The following is a 26,349-nucleotide window of genomic DNA, read 5'->3' as shown; positions in this document are numbered from 1 at the left end:
CTGCTGTTGCTTCCTGCAAGGGCAGCTCTGGTGGCTCGTCAGGCTGTCCCTCCAGTTCCCTCCCAGCTCTCCTGCCTCTTCTCCTGCTAGGAGCCTACACAGCCCACCTTCTGCCTGTGGGGAACCCTTCTGGAGCAGGGGCTGTCCAACCTTACAGCTTCTGATTCAGGAGGTCTGGGGCTCCTGTCCAACATTATCCATCCCCCCCCCACACACATTTCCAACGCAGTTTGATGCTACTGATAGTGGGATCTAAATCCAGCCTTGAGATAACTGTAAAGGATTGCAAAAGACGATGTAGAAACCACAGGCATCCCTGAAACCTGAAGTACTTCCTGTCGGTCCTTCGCAGAAGTTGGCGAACCCCTGACCTAGAGCGTGTGCCACAGCCTGGAACCCAATGCTGATAGGGAAGGGGATGCTAAACATTGTTAGTGGTTCATGCAAGCTAGTCTCTAAACATGGTTTCTCTCTGTATCCCTTTTATCAAGGTCCAACGTAGCCCATATTCAAAAGTGCTTTCTTTAGCTGTGCTAATGGTCTTTTGGGGGGGTCAGGCATACTGTGCATCATGCACAGGTCAAAAAAGTTGAAAAAAATGCATAGTGAAAAGTGTGTCTGTGGCCCAGCGCCCTTGTGCCACAGGCACTGTCATTGTCCTATATGTGCTTCTGCGGGTGTGCTTCGGACTTCATGCAGTCATGTGCTCCCGTACACATGTATGAATTGTATATGGAAAATGGACACATGCACAGAAATACACATTTTAACACACTGATATTACACTCTGTGTGTTTAATAGCTCACCTTTTTTCGTGCCACATTATTTCTGGGAGTCCATTACACGTGTATGTATATATTGTTCTTTTCATTCTTCTTCGCAGCCACATGTCCTGCTCTGTTTTATACATATGCCGCAGTTTTCAAGCCACTTCCCCAACAGTAAATGTAGGTTGGTAACCTCTAGAAAAAGGGAATTCCTGCATGCAAGAATGTGTACATTTGAGATTTTTGTGGCTCGCTCTGTGTTGCCCTCCAGGTGAGCTCATCCACATCTCCTCTACACACAGCCTGGGTACACCCTGTGTTTCAGTCAGTTTGATTTTGGCCATTCTGAGAAGAGGAAAAAAAAAAAAAAAAAGATGGTTTTAATCGATGTTTCTAACCAGAGCATTTTAACATCTCTTTATGTTTCAAGTGGTTTGTAGTTCTGCAAACTCGGACACACCTCAACTAATTTTCTGATAAGTTGCTGTTTTTAATCTTATTTGATTGAGCACATTTTTACAGTCTCATAAATGTTTCCCAAGTTTGTCATTGACTTTTTTTTCTTTGCCATGCAACAATTAGATTGAAACCGATTTTTATACAGTTAGGCCTGAGCATTATTTTAAGGTTATTTATTTGAAAGACTTAGAGAGGAGAAAGATGTTTCAGCCATTGGTTCACTTCCCATATGGCTGCAATGACTGGAGTTAGGTTAAGCTGAAGCCAGGAGCCTGGAATTATTCAAGTTTCCCACGTGGTACAAGGCCCCAATCACTTGGGCCATGTTCCACTGTTTTCCCAGGTTCATCAACAGGGAACTGAGCAGAAATGGATGAGCTGGGATGTGAACCCTTCCCACTAGGGGGTACTGGCATTGTAAGCGGCATTCTGTGCCATAACAGAAGCCCTTTCCTAAACATTTTTTATGATTGTATTTTAAGCCATTTATGAGATTTTTTGTATATTAAATTTTTACTGATTTAGAACTGATGTGTTGGTTCAATTGGTAATCCTCCATCTCCAAGCTCTGGCATCCCATGTGGGCGCCAGTTTGTGTCTTAAAGCTCCACTTCCCATCCAGCTCCCTGCTTGTAGCCTAAGAAAGCAGCAGAGGATGGCCCAGGTCCAGGGACCCTACACCTGCCTGGGGGACCCAGAAGAAGCTCCTGGCTCCTGGATTTGGATTGACTCTACTCATTGCAACCATTTGTGGAATGAATCAAGAAATGGAAGATCTTTGTCTCGCCTCTCTGTAAATCTGCTTTCCTAATAAAAAGAAATAAAGTGGTCCGGTTTGGTTTTTTACTGATTTAAAATTTAGAGTAAAATGAGATGGGATACAGAGCTTTTCCCCCCAGACCTGGCATGGTAGCCTAAAGGCTAAAGTCCTCACCTTGCATGCCCTGCTTTCTATATAGGCATCAGTTTATATCCCAGCTGCTCCACTTCCCATCCAACTCCGTGCATGTGGACTGGGAAGGCAGTTGAGGGCGGCCCAAAACCCCCAAAGCCTTAGGACCCTGCACCCACATGGAACACCTAGAAGAAGCTCCTGGCTCCTGGCTTCAGATCAGCTCAGCTCAGGCCATTGCGGCCACTTGGGGAGTGAGCCAGTGGACGGAAGATCTTTCTGTCTCTCTCCTCTCTAATTCTAACTTTCTGATAAAAAATAAATTGTTTTTTTTTTTTAAAAAAAAAAGCTTTTCCTCCATCTCATCTTAAATCATTAGAAGATAGATCTTTCCATTGATTTGAAATAACATATTTAAACAGTTTTCAATTAAGTAAGCTGTGACAAAATTAAGGAATTCCTGAAAGAAAAGGGTCATGCTGAATCACAGCTCTCAACTCTTACAGTACCAGCGCAGGGCAACCTGTAGCGGTGAGTCTCAATTCTGATGTAATGGATCTGTGGCAGGGCCCCAGATAGCAGGAAGTAGTTCCAGAATTTCCCTGGGGATTCCTAAAGTGTATTAAGATTGAGATCTGGGGCTCAGGGTTCCTCTTGTTTCAGCTGCTGCTGTGAGAGCTGGGTGATGGCCTGGTATTTAGCAAGGAGAAGGGGCCATCTTGGAGTGATGGTGATTGTGGAGTGATGAGGATAATGAATCGGTTGTGACTCAGCATTCCACATCTCTCCTGCTCTGCCCCCTCATCTTCCTTGTGTGTTGTAGAAGGAACAACATCACTATTGCTGTGTCTGGGTATTTCCTTTTCAGAGCCTGCCTGGAAGTGCCTGCCTTTCTTGAAGAGTTACCCTGTATCTTTTCCAGGTGGAATGAGGTACCACCTCCTGTCTCCAGAGGATCGAGAGGAACTGGTGGACGGAACAAGGCCAAGGAGAAAGAAACACGACTACCGCATAGCCCTCTTTGGAGGTTCCCAACCACAGTCTTGTAGATATTTTAATCCAAAGGTAACTCCTCCTCCTCCTCCTTCGGTTTTGAAAGCACTAAGGAGACACATGCCTACCCTAAGTAGCAGCAACTCATGTCTTTACAGTTGCTGGTTTATTATGTTCTTTCACATGCCCGTGGTTATCATCTTCATTTACAGAAAAGGAAATTGAGGCTCAGATTTCAGATGTTTCCATCATTTCCCTGGAGCATAACCATAGTTACACAGTAGCCATATCAAAGACAAGGGAAAGCTAGTTCTTATCATCTCTGTTAGCAACTTACATTCATTACAAATCCTTTATCATGAGCCATTTTCAGTGAAAAAAATCTGCTTCCAGTGCTAATGTGTTTTCTTTAGTTAATAATCATATTTTAATGTAAAATAATATTTAGGCATTGTAGAAAATTTAGAAAACCTAGGAAATCACAAAGGAAAAATAGTTACTTCTGATCCAACCATCTAGCGACAGTGGCCAGCGCTGGCATGCTTCCCTACAGTATGTGTGTTGCCAGTTGGATCTGCAGAAGCTGCATAAAGTTCCACTCACATTCCCACTCCTTGTTTGTTAGACCTGTGTGGTTTGACAGTGGAAGAACTAGTCTGTTGTTATTACTGTCCTACATGTATTGCTGGGACAGAACAAGTACCACAGTACTGAAAGGTGACCCCCTCCCGGACTCAGCTGTCCATAACTGATGCCCAATCCAAGCACATAAAATGAGCCCTTTCCTAGTTTTGTAAATGAGCACATGTCTGGTTGCTGCCCATGAGACCAGAGGATTCTGTTGACGTCAGAGTTCTTATCTGATACTGTCTCTCTCTGAAGTGGGTCCTTGGATGCATTCCAACTAATGTGTCATGAGACGGTGGTGTCAAAGACGGCAGAAGTCAGAAAGTGCTAAATATCAATTCCTGTGAGGGCAGAGCAGTGTCAACAGTGGACAGCTCCAATTGTAATTATTGTGAGGTAACTGTTTCCTTCAAAGCATGATGACAAACCAAGGACTTAGGATGGGTCAGTATTGCTATCGAAGCGGTCAGTGCTCAGTAGTCAGCAGCCACCTTGGCCAGAAGGAGGAAAGGTTCACTAGTTTCTGTAGCTGCCAGAGCAGGTGGCCTCTGGCAGGGCCACCGTGGTCACTCATAAAGCCCTTTGAGCCAGGATCACACTCGCTAGGAAGGGAAGATACAGACCCAGGCCTGTCCACGGACACTGTTGAAGTGATGAGCATTCTGAGAATTCCTGCAGGAGGTGGATGCGGTGACTCAGTGGATGAAGCTGCCATTTTGGATGCCTACATTCCAAATCACAGTTCCAATTGGAGTACCAGCTACTCTGCTTCTGATGATGCGTCCTGGGAGCAGTAAACTATGGCTCAAGTCCCTGGACTTGTGCCACTCACATGGGAGATATGGATGGAGTCCTTGGTTCCTGGCTCAGCTCAACCCAGCCTTAGCTGCCTTGGGCAAATGGGGAGTGACCCAGCAGATGGAGGTTCTCTTGCTCTCTCTCTCTCTGCCTTTCATATAGACGAAAAGAAATAAGCAAACTTTTTTTTTAAAAGAGTTCACATGAGACACAAATTTGTCCTTTCTGGAGCTTCGCCTAATTGTCTTTTCTCAAACCCTGTCAGCGGTCTTCCAGTCTTGCTCATTTCGGATCAGCATCCATCAGGGAAGTCCTTAGTGACACCCAGGAACTGACCAGATCTGATCTTACTAAGACCTTCCCTCCTGAGGATACGAAAGGCAGGAGAATGAACTGCCTGAAATTCCGCCAAATCAGAACCTGTTGCTTCCTATTATCTTTTTTTTTTTTTTTTTTTTTTTTTTTAAGATTTATTTTATTTTTATTTCAAAGTCAGATATACTGAGAGGAGAGATAGAGAGGAAGTGGAGCTGCCGGGATTAGAACCAGCGGCCATATGGGATCAAGGCGAGCACCTTAGCCACTAGGCCACGCTGCCAAGCCCTGCTTCCTATTATCTTTGAGTACAGTTCCCGAAAGGGTTTTAATGCTTTAGCAGGTCATCGGGGTGTGTATGATCAAAACTGAAGCAAGCTCAGGTCTCTCAGGTCCACCAACTGATGCATGAGGAGCAGCCCAATGAAAGCACATCCCTGGCTGATGGAGAAGGGCTGCTGGCTAAGAGGGATCAGCTTCTCTGGGCGTTCTGTGCCTTTGAAACTTCCATAAGTGCAGTTTTAGAAGTTGAAGGCAGGCTGTGTTTGTAATCAGGTAGGTTAGCTCAAGCTGTTCCAGAGAGGTTAGTGACATGATTACCTGGTTCCTCTTGGTGTCAGACACTGGCTGTACATAGAACTTGCAGCCAGCCACAAACCATCTACCCAACGAAAGGAGATCAGCCTTGCTCCAGAATCTCAGGGGGTATACCCTGTGATCATCGTAGGGAACCCCAGGATCACAAGATAGCCTGAACGTCCAAGCAGTACTCTTAGAGTATAAAAAGCCGTCTCCTACCATAGATTTTACTTGCAATTAATGGCATTTTGGTTTACCCCGTAGAGGTACAGGATATGTCCCCTGTCTAGTATGTAGGCAACGACTCCCAGGGGTTAAGTAACATGTTGTAGATTAGGACTTGGCTAACTGCCTTTATGAAGGGCCAGAGTAAGTATTTTCAGCTTTGCAGGCCATGTGTTCTTTGCTGTGACGATTGAGCTTGAAACAGCCATCCAAAACCAAATGCTTGTGCCTCTGTTCCCATAAAACTTTATATACAAAACAGGTGGTGGGCTGGTTTTGACCTTTAGACTATAGACTCTGGATCTCTGTGAGCTTTGCAGTGATCAACACTGTATTCTAGTCTCACAAATCTGCCATCGTAACCACATGCCTAGCATAGCTCCTTCCCATTTCCTGTTCTCCAGAGCTGGTCAGCCGTGTAGGCATCCACCAGGGATTTAGATGATTGGGAAGGACTCATCGTCCAGGACACCTGCACCTTACAAAATGGAAAAGAGTCAAGAGGTCATTACATTCAGACCAGCTGACAAGAATTCTGTCTGATGGTCTGGATAGACAGTAATAGAATAGACATTAGCCCAAGGGTTAGCCATCCACCAAGTTAGTGATTGTATTGATCTGGTCCAGTGAGAAGACCATACCTGGCTCTGCTGATTAAAGACCATCGGGATCACCTGTCTCGGCAGTTGTTTTAATGGAGAAGACCCAGTTGCCCACACGCAAAACACTTCCCCAAGATGAAGGATCAGTTCTCTTCATTAACTGCCATCATATCTGGATAGTCCTTATTAGACTGCTCTCGGCTCTGACATCCACTTCTAAGCCATTCTGCCGTCTCTGTAATACATGCTGATTTTTTTTCTTTTTAGACTAACGATACATGGCTTCATTTCTCAGTAGAAAGCTTGGTCACAGATACTACAAGAAAGCATCTATGAGCATATTGCCCTCAGAATGCTTGAATGGTTGGTACACATGTTTCGCATCAGGTGAGGGTAAACATCTTGAAATTTAGTGGCTATTTGTGTTTTCTAATTTTTCAGGATCCTTTCATATCAAAAATTGAAAAATTAGAAACTTCTAAGCAGCAATAAATCAGAGCATTTTAAATTGCAATTCTACAAACAGCAACTTTCAGATTTTTTTGATATTGTTCTTACACTTATTTAACTTGAAAGTCAGAGGTATAGGACAGGGGTGGACACATGGGTGACGGAGAGAGATCTTCTATCCACTGGTTCACTTCTCAAATGGCCAGAACTGGGCCGATCTGAAGCCAGGAGCCAGGAACATCTTCTCAGTCTCCCACGTGGGTTCAGGGGCCCAAGGACTTGAGCCATCCTTTCCTGCTTTCCCAGTCCACAAGCAGGGAACTGGATGAGGAAGTGGAGTAAACCAGCACCATTATGGGATGCTGACACTACAGGTAGAGGATTAACAAGTATGCCATCACACCAGCCCCTGCTTTTCAGGTTTTAATAATAGTTGTATCCTATTTCCCACAGCCTGTGGTGTTGATTTTGACAGTTAAGCAATTTCTACTAAGTTTTTGTAGAAAAGATTTTATTATTGATAATTTAAGATAAAGGAGATTGCTATTTTGGAGTACAGTTGGGCAAAAAGAATTCTGTTTTCATTTAAGAAGCAGAGTATTTCTAGAACGTGGGATGGCTCCTAGCACTTTATTTTTAGCCTATAATTCTAACACTTTGATTTATTTTTTTTTATTGGACAGTTTAAAAGAGCTGAATATTCTACACAAGCCTGGAAGTGAGACTGTAACTCCAGAATTCCTATATGACGCTTTGCTTTGCTCATATGAATGTCCCATTTTTAACTGCTCTCAACCACATGTTTTCAGATATCCCAAATAATTGAGGGATTAATTTCTGGCAAAAAATCCTCATTCTATCAGTGTTTCTTACTCTTTGAAGTTAATGCTGCTACAACCCAATTACAGTATGTGCATAGTGAGTGTTTCCCTATACCAGCTCTTGCCCTCCTGTTTACTATAAAAATTTACTATTCCTTGTACATTATACTTTATTGTAAGTTGGGCGGTTCTTTTATCTGTTAAAATCACTGGGAAGCTGATTTTATCCTGAATATCTTAGATCTCCCATCATGAATGTTTTATAATTCAAGATCATTTATAAGTACCCTATTGAAGTTGTTTTATTTTATAGTTCTTGAATTTAATATGTTTGGGAATGTTAAAATGGGTTTCATTATCATCAAATAGTAGGTTCTACACTAAGCAAAACTGTTGAGCATTTTCAGTGAATGGATCCCCTTCAAAGAGCATTTAATCATTACTATCAAACTGAATTAAGTCAATATCCCTATAAGCTATTTATTGTCCTTAGATATTCTTTGGATATCATTATTGGCAGGAGACAAATATTTTTATTAATTGATAACTAAAAAACTCTAGTAAAGAAGAATCTTAACCCTTAGGAACATTAATAGGAAAGGAAGGGCTGAGGGCTATATTAAGTTGAAATGTATTTATATATATATGTGTGCGTGTATGTGTACATATAGATATATATATATATATAGCCTGTGGAGCCTCCCTTACCCCATTCTGAACCTATTTTTAAACCTTCAAGTGCCTAATGATTACTGAGAGTTCTCTATATTCATTGATGTGCTTCTCACAGCATTGGTATTCTCATATTGTAGCATGGTGATGTCTTATGATGTTGATGCCTAATAAAAGTTGACTCAGTTGACCAGTGCTATTTGGAGTCCTCTGGCTGTCAAAATGACAGGCTGAGAGTTTACAGCTTTGTCAGGCTTCTGACCCATTCTTTCCTAGAGAAACCAGAGACTGCAGTAAAGGGAAGGCCCTGACAAAAGCAAGCGAGTACTCCGGCTGCCAAGATGGAGGCCCAAGCCTACACATGACCAGGGTGGAAGGCGATGTCCTGCTGTCTGTCACAGGCCATCGGGATGAGGAGGGCTAGCTGGAGAGCATGTTCACACGTGGCACTCTGAAGTACTGCCTGGCCCATGAGACTGCTCAGCTTCAGAGTTGACAAATGAAGATAATTGAGCCAGTATAACTTTATAAAGCATTTCTCAGGATGTTTTGCTGGTTTTACAGGACCAGGCCTAAATATATAAGGGTCCTAGAAGTGTTGTCTTTAATTTGGAACACATTTGCCTTTTGGAAATATTTGTCTATTGAAAGAATCACAAAAATTTAATCTCAAAGTAGCATAGCCATATTCCCTTTCTTTAAAAGATTATTTACTTGAAAGGAAGAGTGAGAGAAAAGGTGTCAAGGTCTTCCATCTGCTGATTCCTTCCCCAGACAGCCACAACAGCCAAGGCTGGTCCAGAACAAACCAGGACATAAGAACCTCATCTGGGTCTCCCAAGTGGGTGGCAGGGACCCAAGTTCTTGAGTTTTCCTCTACTGCTTTCCCACACACGTTAGCAGGGCACTGAATCAGAAGCTGAGGCCCTGAGAGTCCAAAATAGAATGCTGGCATTGGAAGTGGCCTAACCCATTGTGCGACAACACCAGCCCCTACCACCTCCCTCTTCAGTGGGTGCTTGTTAAGCAGGAGATTATTCCTTAAAAAATGGAAAATTTTTAGAAAATATTTATTTTTATTGCAAAGTCAGAGAGGAAGAGGGATAGAGAGAAGAGGGACAGAGAGGAAAATCTTCGGTCAATTGATTCACTCCTCAAGTGACTGCAATGCCAATGCTGCGCCAATCCAAAGCCAGGAGCCAGGAGCTTCCTCCAGGTCTCCCACACGGGTGCAGGATACCAAGGCTTTGGACTGTTTTTGACTGCTTTCCCAGACCACAAGCAGGGACCTGGATGGGAAGCAGGGCCGCTGGGATTAGAACCAGTGCCTAAATAGGATCCCAGCGCATTCAAGGCGAGGACTTTAGATGCTAGGTCACCGCACCGGGCCCGGGAAGTTTTTTAATTGGTGTATTTGGTTAATCTTAAAATTTTGCCAGTTGGTAAACTTTTAAATTTTTAGAGTAAAAGTTGGTAGTAATTCATTTTGTGTGTGTGTGTGTTTGAAAGTAGAGCAACAGAGGAAAGAGAGCTCTTCTGTGTGCTGTTTGCTATGTGTGCAGAAGCAAGAGCAGGCTGAGGCCAGAATCTAGGAACTCCTTCTGCATATGCCACATGGTAGGCAGAAGCCCAAGCAGTGTCTTTGCCAACTGTGCCACAACACCCACCCCCACTGCGTGATGATTTCAAAGGACTATAGAAGGGAAAATGATGTTTAAAGTGTAAGACTTCTAAGAGTATGTCAGGTGCTGTTTACCATCAGCACAGGATGTTTGTGCCTTCATGTAAAAGCATGGGGTCTGTCACAATGATCAGAAGCGTCCATACCACAGGAATAAAATACCTGAAACAGCAGTCAACCAGTGTGGGGCGGGGTAGAGGGGCGGGGCGCCCGAGGGGCTCAGGCCTCACCCCTGACTGGGAGCCCCAGTGACTGACAAGGCTTGTTCCAAAATCAACCTCACTGCCTCTATGGCCTCTCCCTGGTACAGCACCCCAAAATTCTCTCGGCCTCAGAGATGGTTTTTCTTTGTGCTGTCACTGCATCTGAAGTAAACTCTCAGTGAAAACATGAGCACCCCTGCAGGGATGGTATCAGATACCTTCCCCTTGGGCCACAGCCAACTCTAATTATTGCGGATCAGTTCCCTGTGCTAGGTTTGGAGAGTGTGCAAACAGCTGCAGGTGTTTGATTAAGGGCAGTAACTGGGAGATGAGGAAACAGGAATGGAAACCAGTGTTGGTGTTTGCAAGGCCTCCAGCTCTTGAGCATTGCCAGGGGTGGGTGGGTGAGGCTGTGGCTGAGGGCACTGTGTCCTGTCACCTCACACGTACAGGCTGCCTTTGGTGTGGGCTCCTAGGCTGAGCCATCGTCTCAGGAGGCTCTGTGGGCTCGGAAGTCCTGAGTCAAACTCACTGCATTCCTGATTGCCAGGAAGCTGGAAATGGGACTGCAGCCAGCACTTGAACTCGGACACTCTGGACATCCAGGCGGCACCGTGGCCACTTCTGCAAGCACCCTTCTAGAGAAGGGCAGTTTAATTGAATGCAACCTAATTCAGCTTTACACTTCTTAAATCAGATGTATGCAGAAGAACCAAAGGTGTAGGACTTGGTGGAGGGAGGGTTTTTGTTTGTTTCTTTTTGGTTTTCTTTAAAAGAAAGCAGCTGTAGAAAAAGCATTTCAAGCATTGGTGTTTGACATGAAGCAAGTTAGTTAGCCTCTCTAAAACTTACCACCAGAATGGAACTAGTTCTGTCCTCAGGGTTAGGCCCAATTCTCATACTCCCTGGAGCTGACAGCCCTGATTTGTGGTCCTGTCCATTTTCCCCAGCTCTCCTTGCTTCCTCATTTATACACACTATCTCCTCGGTAGTGTAACCAGTTACAGGGAACAGGCATCCCGTAATCTCCATTCGGTTTTGGACTGGTGAAGTGAGGCTTATCAGGATGTCTGCCTTATGGGGAGTCGGGGGAGAGAGAGAGAGAGAGAGACCCTTATCCTAGAATTAATTTAAAATTAAATAGGAAAATAATGTCCTTGAGAATATCTGCAAAATTTATGAAAAGCTCCTGATGTTACAGAACTGTGATTATTAATTACTTTTAACATTTCTGTGACAAGCAAAATATTTCATAAGCCAAAAAAAAAGCATAGGGAGAAATTTATGAAACTAAATACGGATCTCAGAATCAACAGCTGAGCTGGAAAGGAATTATAATTTAAAAAGTCAAGAGTAAATGACAGAGTATTGTAGAAATTAAAAATTTATGAACTGATTAAATTCTGGAAGCGCTGCATGTTAGAAACTAAACAGATGGATCATGGGTGGTGAGCAGCAGAGGGATTCTGGGTGAACGTAGCTGTCCCCAGGCCGCCCATCTCTGAAGAAAGCCCGACGTTGACTAGGTATTGAGCCGGGCCAGTGCTGACTGCACATCCAATGATGATGGCCTGGCTATCAGCAGGTGCTTCTGTCGGGTTTGTAGTTTTGATCTGCTGTCCAGACATCACACAGATCCCATAGACCTTGGCATCCTTACTCTCGATCATGCAGCCAATCAAACTGTTTGGAATGGTGAGTTCATGAGAAGTCGTCTGAGCAGATGGCACCCAGTGCTGCCTAGTAGTCCTTCATCTCGAAACAGCTGGGTTCCACACCACTGAATCCGGTGTTGCCATACGACATGGGGAAATGATCCCGTTGCATTGTCAGCTGTTACAACATGGCCAAGTCTGGCTGTTTAATATAGTGCACCATCTGGCAGTGGCATGGACCTGACCACCTACAAAGATGACCAGAGAAATGCATGGTTTGGATCTGCTTGGATCGATTCGCACTGTTGTGGGGTGCCAGCAGTAGTGATGGCCTGCTCCATCGAGTTGGAATGCATATCTCCTCCTCCTTGCACCTGAGCCCCTGCCTATTCTCATATTTCCTTGATCTCATAACCACCTTTTCCAGTGAGGGAACCACACTGGCTGGTAGGAACCACCAATCTCAGGGTCACCTGAGGCCTGCTGGACACTGTGCTTTTGGTCCTAGAGCTGCTAATATCCTCTTTTGGTTTGCTGGTGATCATAGCAAAGGCTTTGAAGATGAGATCGGTGGGTCCAGCCCAAGTGATCACTTAGAACAGTTCCCTCTGAGATGTTGGCTAGTAGCACCGTGACTAACAGATTCTCCTTCCTTTCTGATGGTTCTGTGCACTTCCTTGCCAAAAGGTGCGAGTGACATTTAATCCGCCTTTGATCACACTAATGCCCATGTCGAGCAGTGTTCTTGGAAGCTGGACTTTGAGTGGTCAGTCTGTGGTCGCTGGTGTGCGTGAAAGGCAAAATTTACTGACACAAGGCCACTGAGGAGTGAAGCAACAGGCAGCAAAGGAAAGGGCAGGAAGGCAGGGGCTGAGGAGTGCGGAACATCAGGGGCAGTTAAGGGAGGAGGAGGATGGTGGACAGAGACCTCTGTGGCAGGGATGGAGCTCTGGCTGCTGGCTCTGCTGGCATGACCCAACTGATTTTCTAATCATGAATATCAAAAAATTGGGTTGTGCACATGGTAAGATTTGAATTTGCAGGCTTAACGTTGTTTACTAACAAAATGGCATTAATAATCCTGGCAGATAGGAATTGTTAAGCAGATTGAAAGTATGTAAGCAAACCATGTGACTTTACCTCTGATATAAGCCTCATTTCCTGCCGGAGACCAGCTCCGGCTGACTTGAGAGCTTGCAAAGGATGCGTGGTTCAGTGAGAAAGACAAGGAGATGTGGACCACTATGGCATGATGCTCACAATGGACAACTCAGAAAAGTTGCCTTCTTTATCTATACAGAAAATCATCACAAGCTTTTGCACAACATCCACTTGTTTCATTTTTACTTCATTTTTAAATGATTACAAAAACAATCCTAAAAAAACATTATTGTTATTTTACCTTAGAGAAAATATTTTTAGCAAGCTATCGCTCATTCAAACCTGCAGTGACCTGACTGAAGCCAGAACTCCATGGTTGGCAGCACATGCAGTTATATAGTAACAGGTGGTTTACTTATATACAAAATCAGTTTTCACTAAATCTAAACTAAAATACCAAGAATACCAGATTAAAAGGAAAGCCTATGAATGAGAGAAATTTATAAAGGTATATATCATATTCTTTACTAAATCTTATAATCAGTCATGCTAATTACCATCACCTTCACCTAGTATTGATTCAATTGTTTTTTGTTTTCTTGTTAAAGGGCAGTGAAAAGGATCAAGGTAACTCAGCCTCTCTACAGAGAGCCTTTACAAGAAACTTCTTTTTAAACTGTTTTCTTTCCCTAAATATAAGTGCCAATATAAGGTAGAAGTTTTAAGCCATTTTTCTCTGGTGGGGGGGTGTTCAGATTTGTCTCCCTTTAGAAGATGTCCCATTTACTCTGCTTTCTGTGGTGAGAAACCAAAATGTGTCATTTCATGTATTGTAACAGTTCGAGGCTGCTCGGTAAACAAACTCTTTGTACCTCCATGATTGCCATTTGTTCCAAGATATTATCAAGCCATTTCTTAAGGAAAATATTACTTATATTAAGGCAAGCTCCAGGACAAAGGTGGACACGTAACAGGATGTTTGAGGACAATGTGGGCTCCATTGTACTATTGAATGCTTCAGCTGTGTGTCATTGCCTTACATTGCTGAAGATGCTTTTACCATAACATGATTGATCAGTTTGAGGTGTTATATCAGATATAGGAATCATTTCACATTTGCAGAAAAGCAACACCCTCAGGGGAATTCTGTGAATCATCAGAGAGGTGATTGAGTGTCCGTACAATGGGGTGAGGCAGCAATGAGGTGATTAGAGACGTTCTGCCGGGCCTTGCCATGCAGCTAGAAAACTCACAGCCTTGCTAACCGAGGAGCTGTGCTCATCACACCCTCGCTCCATCTGTCCCAACTGCATGGCTTCCTGCAATTTTCTGTCTTTCATTTGAGGTGCACAGTTTCTCTTACATTCTGTGACATGCTCACCTAGTCTAGCAAACATGGGAAACACAGGTACCAGCCCGGTTTTCCCATAGGGAACTCAACATTAGAATCATATCCTGCTTGTTCTTTGCTTGGTGACATTGGGATTTCCTGAATCCCTGTGTCAGCCTGATTGTTTTCAGAGAGCAGCAGAAATGCTACAGCTTCCTTTGTCAAAAAAAAAAAAAAAAAAAAAGGCAGGAGTTCGGCATGCCATGTGATGGGAGCCTTCCCCTACATACACCCATGCTGGCAAACCTTGTGTGTAAGCAGTGGTGCTGGGGACAGCCCTTGGCACGAGCTACACAACAGGTGCTCCTTGCTGATTATTGAGAAAGGTGAGCATCCAGACCACACAGAACAGACTTGGTGAGTGTTTCATAATATCAATCACAGGGTTTAAGAGTCTGACTTACTACTTTGGCTCAACTGAATGATCATAAGAAAGTAATCTGTCACAGAGACAGACAACATACCTTCTGCCTTCAGATGGCGACAGGATGCTGGCAGCTTGAGCTAGTTATCTATTGATTAAAAAAAAATACATAAATATATCTGGCAGAGAAAGCCTAGCAATATATTTGAAAAAAGGCTTTTATAAAGGGACAAAGTGATTTGCTTTAGAAATTTCTTGTATATTTTCTTCAACAGCAAAAGGAAGATAGCAATGGTGATCTGTTGAAATGAATTTGAGGAAAAAAGCCCAAAGCAGTCAGCTTCCTCTTGCCCTCAGCCCCAACTGGCGTACCTTTTAGGGGGATGAACTTGGGATCTTAATCTCAAACCAAACATGTAACTGTGTCAAGCCAAGATCATTGTATCTTCTGTTGGCTTGACTATTTCTTTGTTCCTTTTGTTTGTGTTTTTTCCCTTACCAAGAGCTTCCCAACCTTTCCTGTTACAGGACTATAGCTGGACGGACATCCGCTGCCCCTTTGAAAAACGGAGAGACGCAGCGTGCGTGTTTTGGGACAATGTGGTGTACATTCTGGGAGGCTCTCAGCTTTTCCCCATAAAGCGAATGGACTGCTACAACGTGGTCAAGGACAGCTGGTATTCCAAACTTGGACCTCCGACCCCGCGAGACAGCCTGGCTGCCTGTGCCGCAGAAGGCAAGATTTACACGTCAGGAGGTTCTGAAGTAGGTAAGGACTTCCCAAGTTAGTTCAGTTCATGCAAAATATTTAAAAGAGAAACACTGTGGATGACATATTTAAATAAGCATCGGCGTTGTTTGTAAGGATACTTTCATGTCTGTCACGTTTCGGAGCCTAAATATTTACCTTATTCCTTTATAAATCGTTAATTAACAAAGATTTCAGCTCCCTAGATTACACTCACTGTTAGTTTTGTTCAGTACGATGAAGTTGACACCATCTGAATTTTATCTCTTGGTTACTTTTTTGGATATGTGACATCCATAAAAATGATCTTGAGTTGCTTTGAAGTTTTTGAAAAAAATGAATATTTCTAATAGGTTACCTCAACATTTCTATTTATTTGTTTGAGAGGCCAACGGACTGTTAAAAAACATTCCCTTCCACTGATTCATTCCCCAAACACCCACAGGGGCTGCCACCTGAGGGGGAGGTGGGAAACTGGAGCCAGGAAATCTTTCCTGGTCTCCCTTGTGGATGACAGGGACCCAGTCACTTGTGCCATCACCCCTGCCTCCAACATCTGCATTAGAAGGAAGCCAAGTCAAGAGCCAGAGCCTCAAAGTATCCCAGACCCTTCAGGGTGATGGGTGTCCAAACCACCAGGCCACATGCCCCCACACCTAGGGGTTTGATCTAATCACTGACCAGGTCAGAGTGTGGGTATAAAAACTTTTCTCACTGGTTAATAGTTTGTTAGTGTCTACTACTGATTTTTTTCCTGAATAAAATAATTTTCTAAATGAATATCCTTATACATATTGTGTGTATGTGTGTGTCTTAGTCTTAGAAGAGGATCCAAGTTATTCAGTTCTCTGGTCATTTTTATAGGTGGTTATTGTCAAAAAAATTTTTATTTATTTTACTTGAAAGTTACAATGACAGAAAGAGGAAGAGAGAGATCTTCCATCTGCTGGCTCACTACCCGAATGGCCACCATTGCCAGATCTGAGCTGGACTAAAGCCAGGAGCCAAGAGCTTCTTTGGGGTCTTCCACATGAGTGCAGGGTCCCATGGCGGCTTTCCCAGGCCACCAGCAGGTAACTAAATATAAATTTGGCACATGTATGGTATGCTGACACCATAGTCTGAGGATTAGCTCACTGTGCCACCATGCTGGTCCCTGATGCCATTGTTTTAATTATGTTAAATTAGACTAGAAAGGAGAGAAAAAAGTTCTAATGTCTTTGCTCAGGAAGGAGGAAACACTCTGAATCTTTAGTAATATAATTTCTAAAAACATGATGAAACATAAAAACATGATGAACATAAAAGTTACATCCTTATCCTCAAAACACACGACCAGAATACAACAGAAACCTTGGCCGGTATTGAATCACAGCACTGCCTGTGATGCCTGTGGCCGAAGGACTTGGGCTCCTGCCACCCACATAGGAGATGAGGATAGAGCTCCGGCTCCTGGCTTTAGCCTGACCTAGAACCTGGCTGCTATGGCCTTTTAGGGAGTGGACCAGCTGATAAGAGATCCATTCTCATCCTCCCCCTTCCCCATTTCTATGTCATTCTGTCTTTATTCGTCTTAGATAAATGCACACACACACTTCAGTGATGTCTTTTCCATGTAGACAGAATGGACCAAGAAGCAGGCATTGTGGTGTGGTAGCTTAAGCTTCCCCTTGGGATGCCCACATCCTGTACTGGGGCGCCTGGGACCTCTGCTTCCGTTCCAGCTTTCTGCTATTGCAGACCCTGCAGTTCATCCAGTGACAGCTCGAGAACATGATTGCTTGTCACACAAGGCAGAGTCACAGATGGAGTCTCTGGTGCCTGGAGAGTAAACTAGTGGATGGAAAATCTATCTGTCCTTCTGACTCCCTCCCTCCCTCTCCCTGTCCTTCTCTTCCTCCTCCTCTCCCTCCTCTACTTTCAACTAAACCCTAGACAAATAAATAAGCTTTGAAAAATAAGCTTCCAGGCTTACTGTCACAATCACTAAGAGTAGTCATAGAGTCAAGTCTTGTCAGGGGTGCCATGGTATTATGAAATAAGAAATAAAGCTTAGAATACTCTCAGATTGTGGTTTTCCTATTTTAAGGTAGGAATTTACCATCTGTGTTTTTCTATTCTATTCACATTTGTAGTGTTGGGCTTGACAAATCGTGATGCTTCTTAATGTTTCTGTTTGAAATCACGGCAATTTCTTTTTCTAACGTTTAATGACCCATAAATAAGTCTTTTCAACAGAACCTTTTCTTTATGTTTTCCAAGATGTATACAAAGCTTACTAGTTTTGTCTGTTCCTGCCTATATGTGGATAGTGGTGTTGGTAGAGTAGAAACACGACCCTAACTTTCTCCTTCCCCTAAAAGGATTTGAGGGGCCGGCATGTAGTACAGAAGATAACTCCTTCACCCGCAGTGCTGGCATCCTCTCTGGGCACTGGTTCAAGTCTGGGATACTCCACTTCTGACCCAGCTTCCTGCTGGTGCACTGGGAAAAGCAGCAGAGGATGGTCCAAGTCCTTGGCCCCTGCACTCACATGGAAGACCAGGAGGAAACTCCTGGCTCCTGTCTTTGGCCAGGCTATTAGCGCCATTTGGGGAGTAAACCAATGGGTGTTAGATCTCTCTTCTTCTCTCTCTGTAGCTCTTTAAATAAATATAATTTTTATAATAGCACTCAAGTATACAATCAGTTCGCTCCAAACCTGCACATACCCAACACTAAGTGTGATGAGACTTCTTTCCTTTATAGGAAACTCAGCTCTGTACCTGTTTGAGTGCTATGATACACGAACAGAAAGCTGGCATACCAAGCCCAGCATGCTGACCCAGCGCTGCAGCCATGGGATGGTGGAAGCCAACGGCCTCATCTATGTGTGTGGAGGCAGCTTAGGGAACAACGTCTCTGGGCGAGTTCTGAATTCCTGCGAAGTCTATGACCCTGCCACCGAAACGTGCGTGTTCATTCAGACCTCTTATTTCAGTTATTCTGTATGACATATGATGGAAAGAACTCAGCAGAATGAGATGGCTTTTATATAACAATGTTGTTATTATCATTAATTATTATTATTAAATCAACTGGGAAGCAAATAACTTATTAAAAAGGCAAAATGCTAGGCCTGGCATGATAGCCTTATAGCTAAATCCTTGCCTTGCATGTGCCAATATCCTATATGGGTGCCAGTTCGTGTCCAGGCTGCTCCACTTCCCTTCCAGCTCCCTGCTTGTGACCTGGGAAAACAGTCAAGAATGGCCCACCCATGTGGGAGATCCAGAAGAAGCTCCTGGCTCCTGGCTGCTGGTTTCAATTAACTCAGCTCTGGCCATTATGGACATTTGAAGGGTGAACCAATAGAAGATCTTTCTCTCCTCTGTAGATCTGCCTTTCCAATAAAAATAAATAGTAAAAACAAATAGGCAAAATGCTGGATGAGCATTTGTCATGGTATTAGGATGCAGCTTGGAATCCATGTATGGGAATTCCACATGCCCTGTTGGAGTACCTGGTGTGTCCTGCCTCCTCCATTTCTAACACACCGCCCTGCTAATGCACACCACACCACATTGATTTCCCCTCTAGAACACCCCTTGAGGCAGCAGATGGTGGGTTCCCATGGGAGACCCTGATGGATGTCCAGGCTCTGGGCTTCGGCCTAACCCAGGCTTGGCTGCTGCAGGCATTTAAAGACTGAATAGAAGATGGAAGATACCTTCTACTGGCCTCTCCCAGTGAAAGATGTAAAAAGGCAAAATGCCTGAAGAAAGATATGACTAGCCAGTTTTCAGATCTTGTACTTCGTGATGGAACCTATCCACTGTGTCCAAAGGAAGTGAGCTAACCATTGAATAACAGGGATGGTAGTAAGCACAGTTACATTCAAGCTGTTTAGTAAATACAACGGGTAATGCCCTAATGTTTCCTTTTGCTCCTATGTCTGGACTGTTCATTGTTCCTCCTGTCCCAGAACAAGTCATTAGATAAATATGTTCAATTTGAGTGTTATGCCAGCATTGCTCTAAGACTCTTCAAGGTTTATATTATTTAAGAAATATGATGCCATCTGTTGCTGCTTTGTTAATTAAGAGACGGAAGTTTATGAACTCTGACTACTTATGTACATTTTCCTGTTTGTACTTCCTCTTTCTCTTTAAAACACTAAAGATTCCTTTCTTAAATAACAGTGTACATTACGCCATGCGGAGGCTGGACTTGAGAAAGGATTCCTGCCTGGCTTTGGCCTGGCGCAGGCAGCCCTGACAATTGCGGGCATTTGAGGAATGAACTAATAGAAGATCTCTGTCTTTCTGCCTTTCAAATAAAATGGGGAGAAAATTCTTTTTCAAGTTTTTAGTGAATTAGTCTGTTTCTCAGAAGTAAAATTTTTAAAAGTACTTGGTGTCTGGGTCCGGCGCAGTGGCCTAGTGGCTAAAGTCTTCACCTTGCACGTGCCGGGAACCCATATGAGCACCGGTTCTAATCCCAGAAGCCCCACTTCCCATCCAGCTCCCTGCTTTTGGCCTGGGGAGGCAGTAAAGGACGGCCCAAAGCTTTGGGACCCCGCACCCACGTGGGAGACCTGGAAGAGGCTCCAGGCTCCAGACTCCTGGCTTCGGATTGGTGCAACTCTGGTTGTTGCAGCCACTTAGGGAGTGAATCAGCAGATGGAGGATCTTCCTCTCTTTCTTTCCTCCTCTCTGTATATCTCACTTTCCAATTGAAAAAAAATAGTGTCCATTTTTAAATGGACATGAGAATGTCAAGTGCTACTGATTTGCTAATAGCCTGAACTCCATTCTGTTTGTGTTTTTCTTACACTTAAACATAAATACTGCATGTGACAAATTTATATTCTCTGTCTTCCCCTTCTTTTTTGTCGCCATCTTAAAGCTTATTTTAAGCAAAAGTAAATTATTTTCTCCCAAACACAGGTTAATAGTAGTTACTATTTATTTTCTCCCATTGATGTTGAAAATAATAAAATCCCTACTTACTGACTCCACGAATAAATCACCCATATAATCACTGTTAGTGTTCTAGCCTTGAAGACATTTTGTGTGGCCAGATGGATGTGCACCTGTGGGAGCCGCATTTAGGTGCAGTTGGGAGAGGAGACCTTGCCTGTAGGTGCACAAGTTCTTTCCCTGCCTGGGAGCGCTACACTAATAAGAGCTTGTTTTTTCAGATGGACAGAGCTGTGTCCAATGATTGAGGCCAGGAAGAACCACGGGCTGGTTTTTGTCAAAGACAAGATATTTGCTGTGGGCGGTCAGAACGGCTTAGGTATGTGATGCTAATTCACTGTTCCACTCTTTGGTGCATTCACTGGCCCCTCCTAAAGTTACTGAAATAGCTATTAAAAGCTGGATACAGGCACATGCTATTGCACACATATGTATGCTTTTCTCACCTCCAAGAACTAGCATGTCAGCATTTCATGAAATATAGCAGGGGGTTAAACTTGCCCCGTCTATAAGTGCCACCAGATGCCCTGGGGATGGCTTCATACCAGCCTCCCAACTATCGAGCAATACACATCTGGACTATAAAAACTTTTTTTTTTTTAACATTTTATTTTGTTTTATGGTATAGTTCCATAGGCTCTGGAGTTGGCTGTGCCCTTCCCCAAGGTCCCTCCCCTCGTCCTTCATTAATTTCCTCTCTAGTTTTAAAATTGATGGCCTTCATGAAGTCGTGTTGTTCAAGTGTTTCCCGACAATGTAGGCATGGACGCTGTCAAGGAGTCCATCATCTTACTGTTAGGATGTGTTCAGTTCTTTCACTGGGAGTCCATCTCTGGTCTGTGTGCATAGAGACATACAGCACTTTGTCTCCATATCTGAACGTCTCAGTCCCCACTACACTTCCATTCTGTATCCCCTAACTTACAGAACCAGTGAGCACAGTCCATAACAGGGTGAAAATAAATTTTCATCAACATGAAGTTAACAACCATGCTGCAAAAACAAAAATGCATCACAAGAGAGGTGAAAATGGGAACCGAAAACCTTCTTGTAGGAATAGATGCCAATGCATGATCCTTGTGGGGCTGGAGGAATTAAAATTTGGAACTAGACCTTCATTACTCATGAGATGTGGCAATACAGTGTTAAAATGGACATTTACAGTCTCAAGTGTTTATAAGCAATTCATCTCTTATGGATGATCAATTAATGAATCACAAGGACTTATTGGGAGAGATACAGATAACTAGAAGTGCAAAAAGGAAAGATTCACCGCAAGAATAATTAGATTTAACTCTACAAAACTGCACATTGAAGCAAACAAGAGCCATTGCAAAAGATGAGCAAAACCACCCCTAGCCATATTAAAAAAAAAACTTCTTAAACTTGTTATCAGCACCACGCTCTAACCAACTGAGCTAACCAGCCACAATCAAACTTGCTAGGTAGAAACTTTAAAGATTCACGTCCAAGTCTCAAATGACAAAGCATTTAATTATTTTTTGAGCAGAGAATGAAAATTTAAAAATACTAATTTTTAATGACAAAATTGGACCTTTTTTATTTTTTGAATAATGATGGGCTACAGAACCTGCTTGTTTTAAATTCTTGGGGATCTGAACTGAACCTAGAGATATTCACAAATTGCATTTTAATCAGTAGGTTTAAGCTCTTCTGAAGTGTTAAAAAAAAATGTACCTTCCTTCTATATTCCTAGCTAAAGCTATTTTTCCATGAACCGCTAAAATATAGAAAGGAAAAGGACCTTTATATAATAAGCATTGAATGCTTTGCTTTTTGATTTTTTTCCAGGATAGGACATCTTTGTCAGAGGAAAAGGGCAATTTATAATTCTAAAAAACTAAAGTTAGATTTCTGTTATCGAGTATGACGGGGTTGGGTGGTACAGCAAGGTGGCATAGTAAGTAAAGCCTCAGCCTGTAGTGCCAGCATCCCATATGAGCACCAGAGGGTGTCCTGGCTGCTCCACTTCTCATCCAGCTCCCTGCTTGTAGCCTGGGAAAGAAGTCGAGAATGGCCCAAAGCCTTGGGACCCTACACCCATGTTCCTGACTCCTGCCTTAAGATCAGCCTAGCTCTGGCTGTTGCAAGCATTTGGGGAGTAAACCAGCAGATGGAAGATCTCTCTTTCCCTCTCTAACTCTGACTTTCAAATAAAAATAAAATCTTTAAAAAATTGAAATGGTGTATATGTACACATATATTGTAAAATTATTCCAAAATATTCATGTTAAAGAAGTCACAACTCTGAAGAGCTCTCCAAGACTTGCATAGATTTTCATGCTCATCTTGCTGTTTTTTGCTATCTTACTCTTTTCAAGGTGGTCTCGACAACGTGGAATACTACGATATTAAATTGAACGAGTGGAAGATGGTCTCCCCCATGCCCTGGAAGGGCGTGACGGTGAAGTGTGCAGCTGTCGGCTCTGTAGTTTACGTCTTGGCCGGTTTTCAAGGTGTTGGCCGGTTAGGACACATCCTTGAATACAACACCGAAACAGACAAATGGGTCGCCAACTCCAAAGTGCGTGCTTTTCCAGTCACAAGTTGCTTAATTTGTGTCGTTGATACCTGTGGCGCAAATGAAGAGACCCTTGAAACATGACAGCTGAGTGGGCCCCAAGAGTCTGCAAACACTGAGAACACAGGGTTAACCCATGCTCTGTCCCTAGGGTTTGGTTGCAAAGTTGTGGCTTGATATTTAGTTTAAAGTGAAAGCCCTATAAAATTGATTATTCTTTTACACGGATCTCCTCACCGAATTCAAAGACCATGTTTTAGCTGACCAAATAGCTAAGAACATATCTAGCAAGAAAACTTGAAAAGCTACATTAATTTGGTGGAAATACCAAATTTCTCGAATGAATTTCACATTTGTGACTACGATGACGCCAGAGTGAGGACGTGGCACACTGGCAAAGTAGTCTCGCATTGACTGCAATTCTGTTTTCATACATGATGCAAGTGCTCTGTAGTTAGATCTGTCTCTTTGTGTTTAGTCAAGATCTGAGAGTATGAAATTTCATCCGAGTTGGGCAACCCTGATGGAGCCACTTAGTCTCATGTATCTTCACTCAGTTGTCTTCATTTGTTTCTTTTAGTGCCAAATGTATTCCATCTTGCAAGGAAGTCTTACAAGAATAAGTCATACATTTGCACAGAAGTTCATGAACAATGTTTTTGGGAGTTTAACTGTGTGCCCAACCCCTTGTCAAATATATTTAATCCCATTAAATATATTCCATCTTTTTACCTTGATGGTTAGCCTAGCACCGTCATTATTTATGTCACTGTTTTCATGCAGTGGTTCACAAAAATTCCTGCCTCTTGAGTTCTCACTGTTAAATGCCATCATAGTATGATCAACTAAGATAAGACTATTTATAGCAATTGTGTAGATCATTAGGAAAGCCTCGTACCACATCGTTGACTTTAAACTATGAATTGCAAAGATACATGGTCTTTCTTTTTTCCTTAGCCAGACACATCTGCTATTTGACCCAGTTGTCTGGGAAAGCTTCATAATAATTTAAAATTTGCATATTCAATTCATTACTTCTTTACGGTCAGTAGAGCCTTTACTGCCTCAGTTACACATTTCTTTGCTTGCAACGTTTTGCCCTTCTCACTATGGAATGAGCCATGTAAAGCTGTTACCCTCTATGTTTTTATCTGATAATATTAAATATTTTTTAACTTAAAATAGGTGGCTCAGTGTTACTCATTTTAACCTTTAGATATGTTAAGTGATGTTTTTTTTTTTTTTTAATCATAAAACAGCATTTCTATTTTACTTTGCATGATTTTCTTTTTTTTTTTTTATGATACTGTTCCATAGGCTCTGGGATTTCTATCCACCTTCTTAGTCTACTCCCCCAGCATTGATTTACCTTCTAGTATTTCAGTGGGTATCCCTCATGAACAGTCATAAGCGCATCATTCTGCTATTGAAATGTTTCCCAACATTGTAGGCATAGACAGTGGCAGAGTCCAGCAGCCTACTGTCAGAATATATTTAGCAGTTTCACTAGGAGTGCATCTTTGGATGCAGAGACTTACTGCACTGTGTCTCCACATCTGGACAAGTCAGTCTCCACTACACTTCTATTACACATCCCCTTAAATACAGAGCCAGAAAACACAGGGAGAAAAACAGGAAATTTACATCAACATGAAGTTAAACAACATGCTACAGAATGATCAATGCATCGCCAAAGTGATGAAAAAGAAAATCAAAGCCATGTACAAACTGATGCTACTGTATGACTAGGTGGGAGTTTAATATTCAACCCTCTATGGCCCACAAACACTTCGACAACCACTAATCAACTTTCTGCCTCTACATTTGCTGTTCTGAACAGCTTAATTTTGACACTTGATCATTGCATTCTACTGAAAAATTGTCAATAAATATTTTTGGTGGGTAGAGTATCAGTTCATTATAATATGATCACTGCATAATATGATAATCTCATATCATGGAATGATATGGAATCTGCAACAACACTTTATGTTTTCTACACTAACCTGTCTTTTTAGGCTGTATCAACTGACTAGAAAACACAGTAGTAAATACAGGTTTTATATGGGCTATAATTAAGGGTTTATTTTTTTTTCTTTAGTAATTAGTATCATAATTCCTAACTAGTGGGGGTTCTTCTTCTGCTGGGAAGATAATGAGCACACTAAATTGACAGGCACACATTTTCTATTATGTTTTCTCCAAAAACTTCCTATCCTGTAAAATGACCCTTTACATGAGATGTTTGAATATGTTAATTTGATGATACAGAGATTCAGTTTATATTTTTTGAAAACTACACTTCCAATAAGAGTTTATCATCTTTTAAAAAAATCATTGCTGTAACAAACCAATCAGATTGTGACATGGTGCGAGTTGGGACCAACACAGTGGTATACCAAGGTAAGGCAAATTGGCTTCAAAAGCAAATTTATTCAAGCATCTAAGGTGTTCTCCTGACTGTATCTTCCCATTCCTCTGTTTAGCTTATTCCCACCAACCATACTGAATTGCCATGAGCACCTGCTGACTATTGTTTTGCATAGCCTGCTGTCTGTTTCCCATGATATCTTCTCCAAACACATTCTAGTCTCTAACATGCACTGTACTCCGTGTGTGTCTATCCTCTAGTTTTTTTGTTCACTTTGCTTTTTCCTGTTTGAGGCATCTATCCTCAAATACCCAGTCCTTAGTCATGTATTTAAATTCAAAATGGACATTAAAAATTGGCAACAAGAGTGAACTGAGGGTTCAGTGCAGTGGCCTAGCAGCTAAAGTCATTACCTTGCACGTGCCAGGATCCCATATGGGCGCCGGTTCTAATCCCGGCCACCCCGCTTCCCATCCAGCTCCCTGCTTGTGGCCTGGGAAAGCAGTCGAAGACAGCCCAAAGCCTTGGGATCCTGCATCTGCATGGAAGACCTAGAAAAGGCTCTAGGCTCCTGGCTTTGGATTGGCTCAGCTCTGGCCACTGTGGCCACTTAGGGAGTGACTCATTGGATGGAAGATCTTCCTGTCTCTACCGCTCTCTGTATATCTGTCTTTCCAATATTAAAAAAAAAATCTTTACAAATAAAAGAATGAACTGAGTAATCATAGGATGACAGCTATTTAGGTGTTTTTTCTGGACTGTTTCATAATCCCCTTCACACCCCCCCAAATCTTCAACCTCCCACCCCTTGGGGGTATAGGGAGGGCAAGTTGGGAAGAAGGGGGCTGTAAGCCTGGCTGCAGGGTCTCTGGGGCTCAGGCTGAAGAGATGTAATTCACAATCCTTGAGCCTGGGGTCGTGGCACAGCCAGTTAAGCTGTCTCGTGATGTCGGCATCCCATATGAGCGTGTCAGAGTCCAGGATGCTGTGCTTCTGCCCCAGCTCCCTCTAATGTCCCTGGGAAGACACTAGAGGATGACTCAGTACTTGGCCCCTGCCATCCATGTGGGAGACAAATGGGCTTCCTGGCTCCTGATTTCAACCCGACCTAGACCAAGCTTTTTGCAGCTTT

At 42.9% G+C, this 26,349-nt stretch overlaps 1 protein-coding gene, 1 long non-coding RNA gene and 1 pseudogene across 3 annotated transcripts in view; 1 reads left to right on the top strand and 2 right to left on the bottom strand.

Annotated features, from left to right (window-relative positions):
- KLHL7 (kelch like family member 7) overlaps positions 1–24,036 on the top strand; it is a 59,009-nt gene extending 34,973 nt beyond the window's left edge. For both annotated transcript variants that reach the window (XM_004582448.4, XM_058677973.1), the window contains exons 7-11: positions 3,042–3,184; positions 15,124–15,364; positions 18,092–18,293; positions 20,526–20,623; positions 22,647–24,036. In XM_004582448.4, the coding sequence (XP_004582505.2) occupies positions 3,042–3,184; positions 15,124–15,364; positions 18,092–18,293; positions 20,526–20,623; positions 22,647–22,930 (968 nt within the window). In that variant the 3' untranslated portion in view covers positions 22,931–24,036. The remainder of the gene's footprint in view (positions 1–3,041; positions 3,185–15,123; positions 15,365–18,091; positions 18,294–20,525; positions 20,624–22,646) is intronic.
- Positions 852–6,346, bottom strand: LOC131482724 (uncharacterized). Its single transcript, XR_009247244.1, has 2 exons — positions 6,298–6,346; positions 852–1,113 (listed from the first exon to the last, which is right to left on the bottom strand). It is a non-coding gene; the product is annotated as an uncharacterized LOC131482724 (long non-coding RNA).
- LOC118758163 (poly(rC)-binding protein 2-like) lies at positions 11,525–12,471 on the bottom strand (annotated as a pseudogene).
- Positions 24,037–26,349: the final 2,313 nt, after the last annotated feature.

This window comes from Ochotona princeps, chromosome 20 (genome assembly GCF_030435755.1).
Source record: "Ochotona princeps isolate mOchPri1 chromosome 20, mOchPri1.hap1, whole genome shotgun sequence".
Classification (NCBI taxonomy): domain Eukaryota; kingdom Metazoa; phylum Chordata; class Mammalia; order Lagomorpha; family Ochotonidae; genus Ochotona; species Ochotona princeps.
The sequence above is the reverse complement of the archived record's forward strand: the minus strand, read 5'-3'. Positions and strand labels throughout refer to the sequence as shown.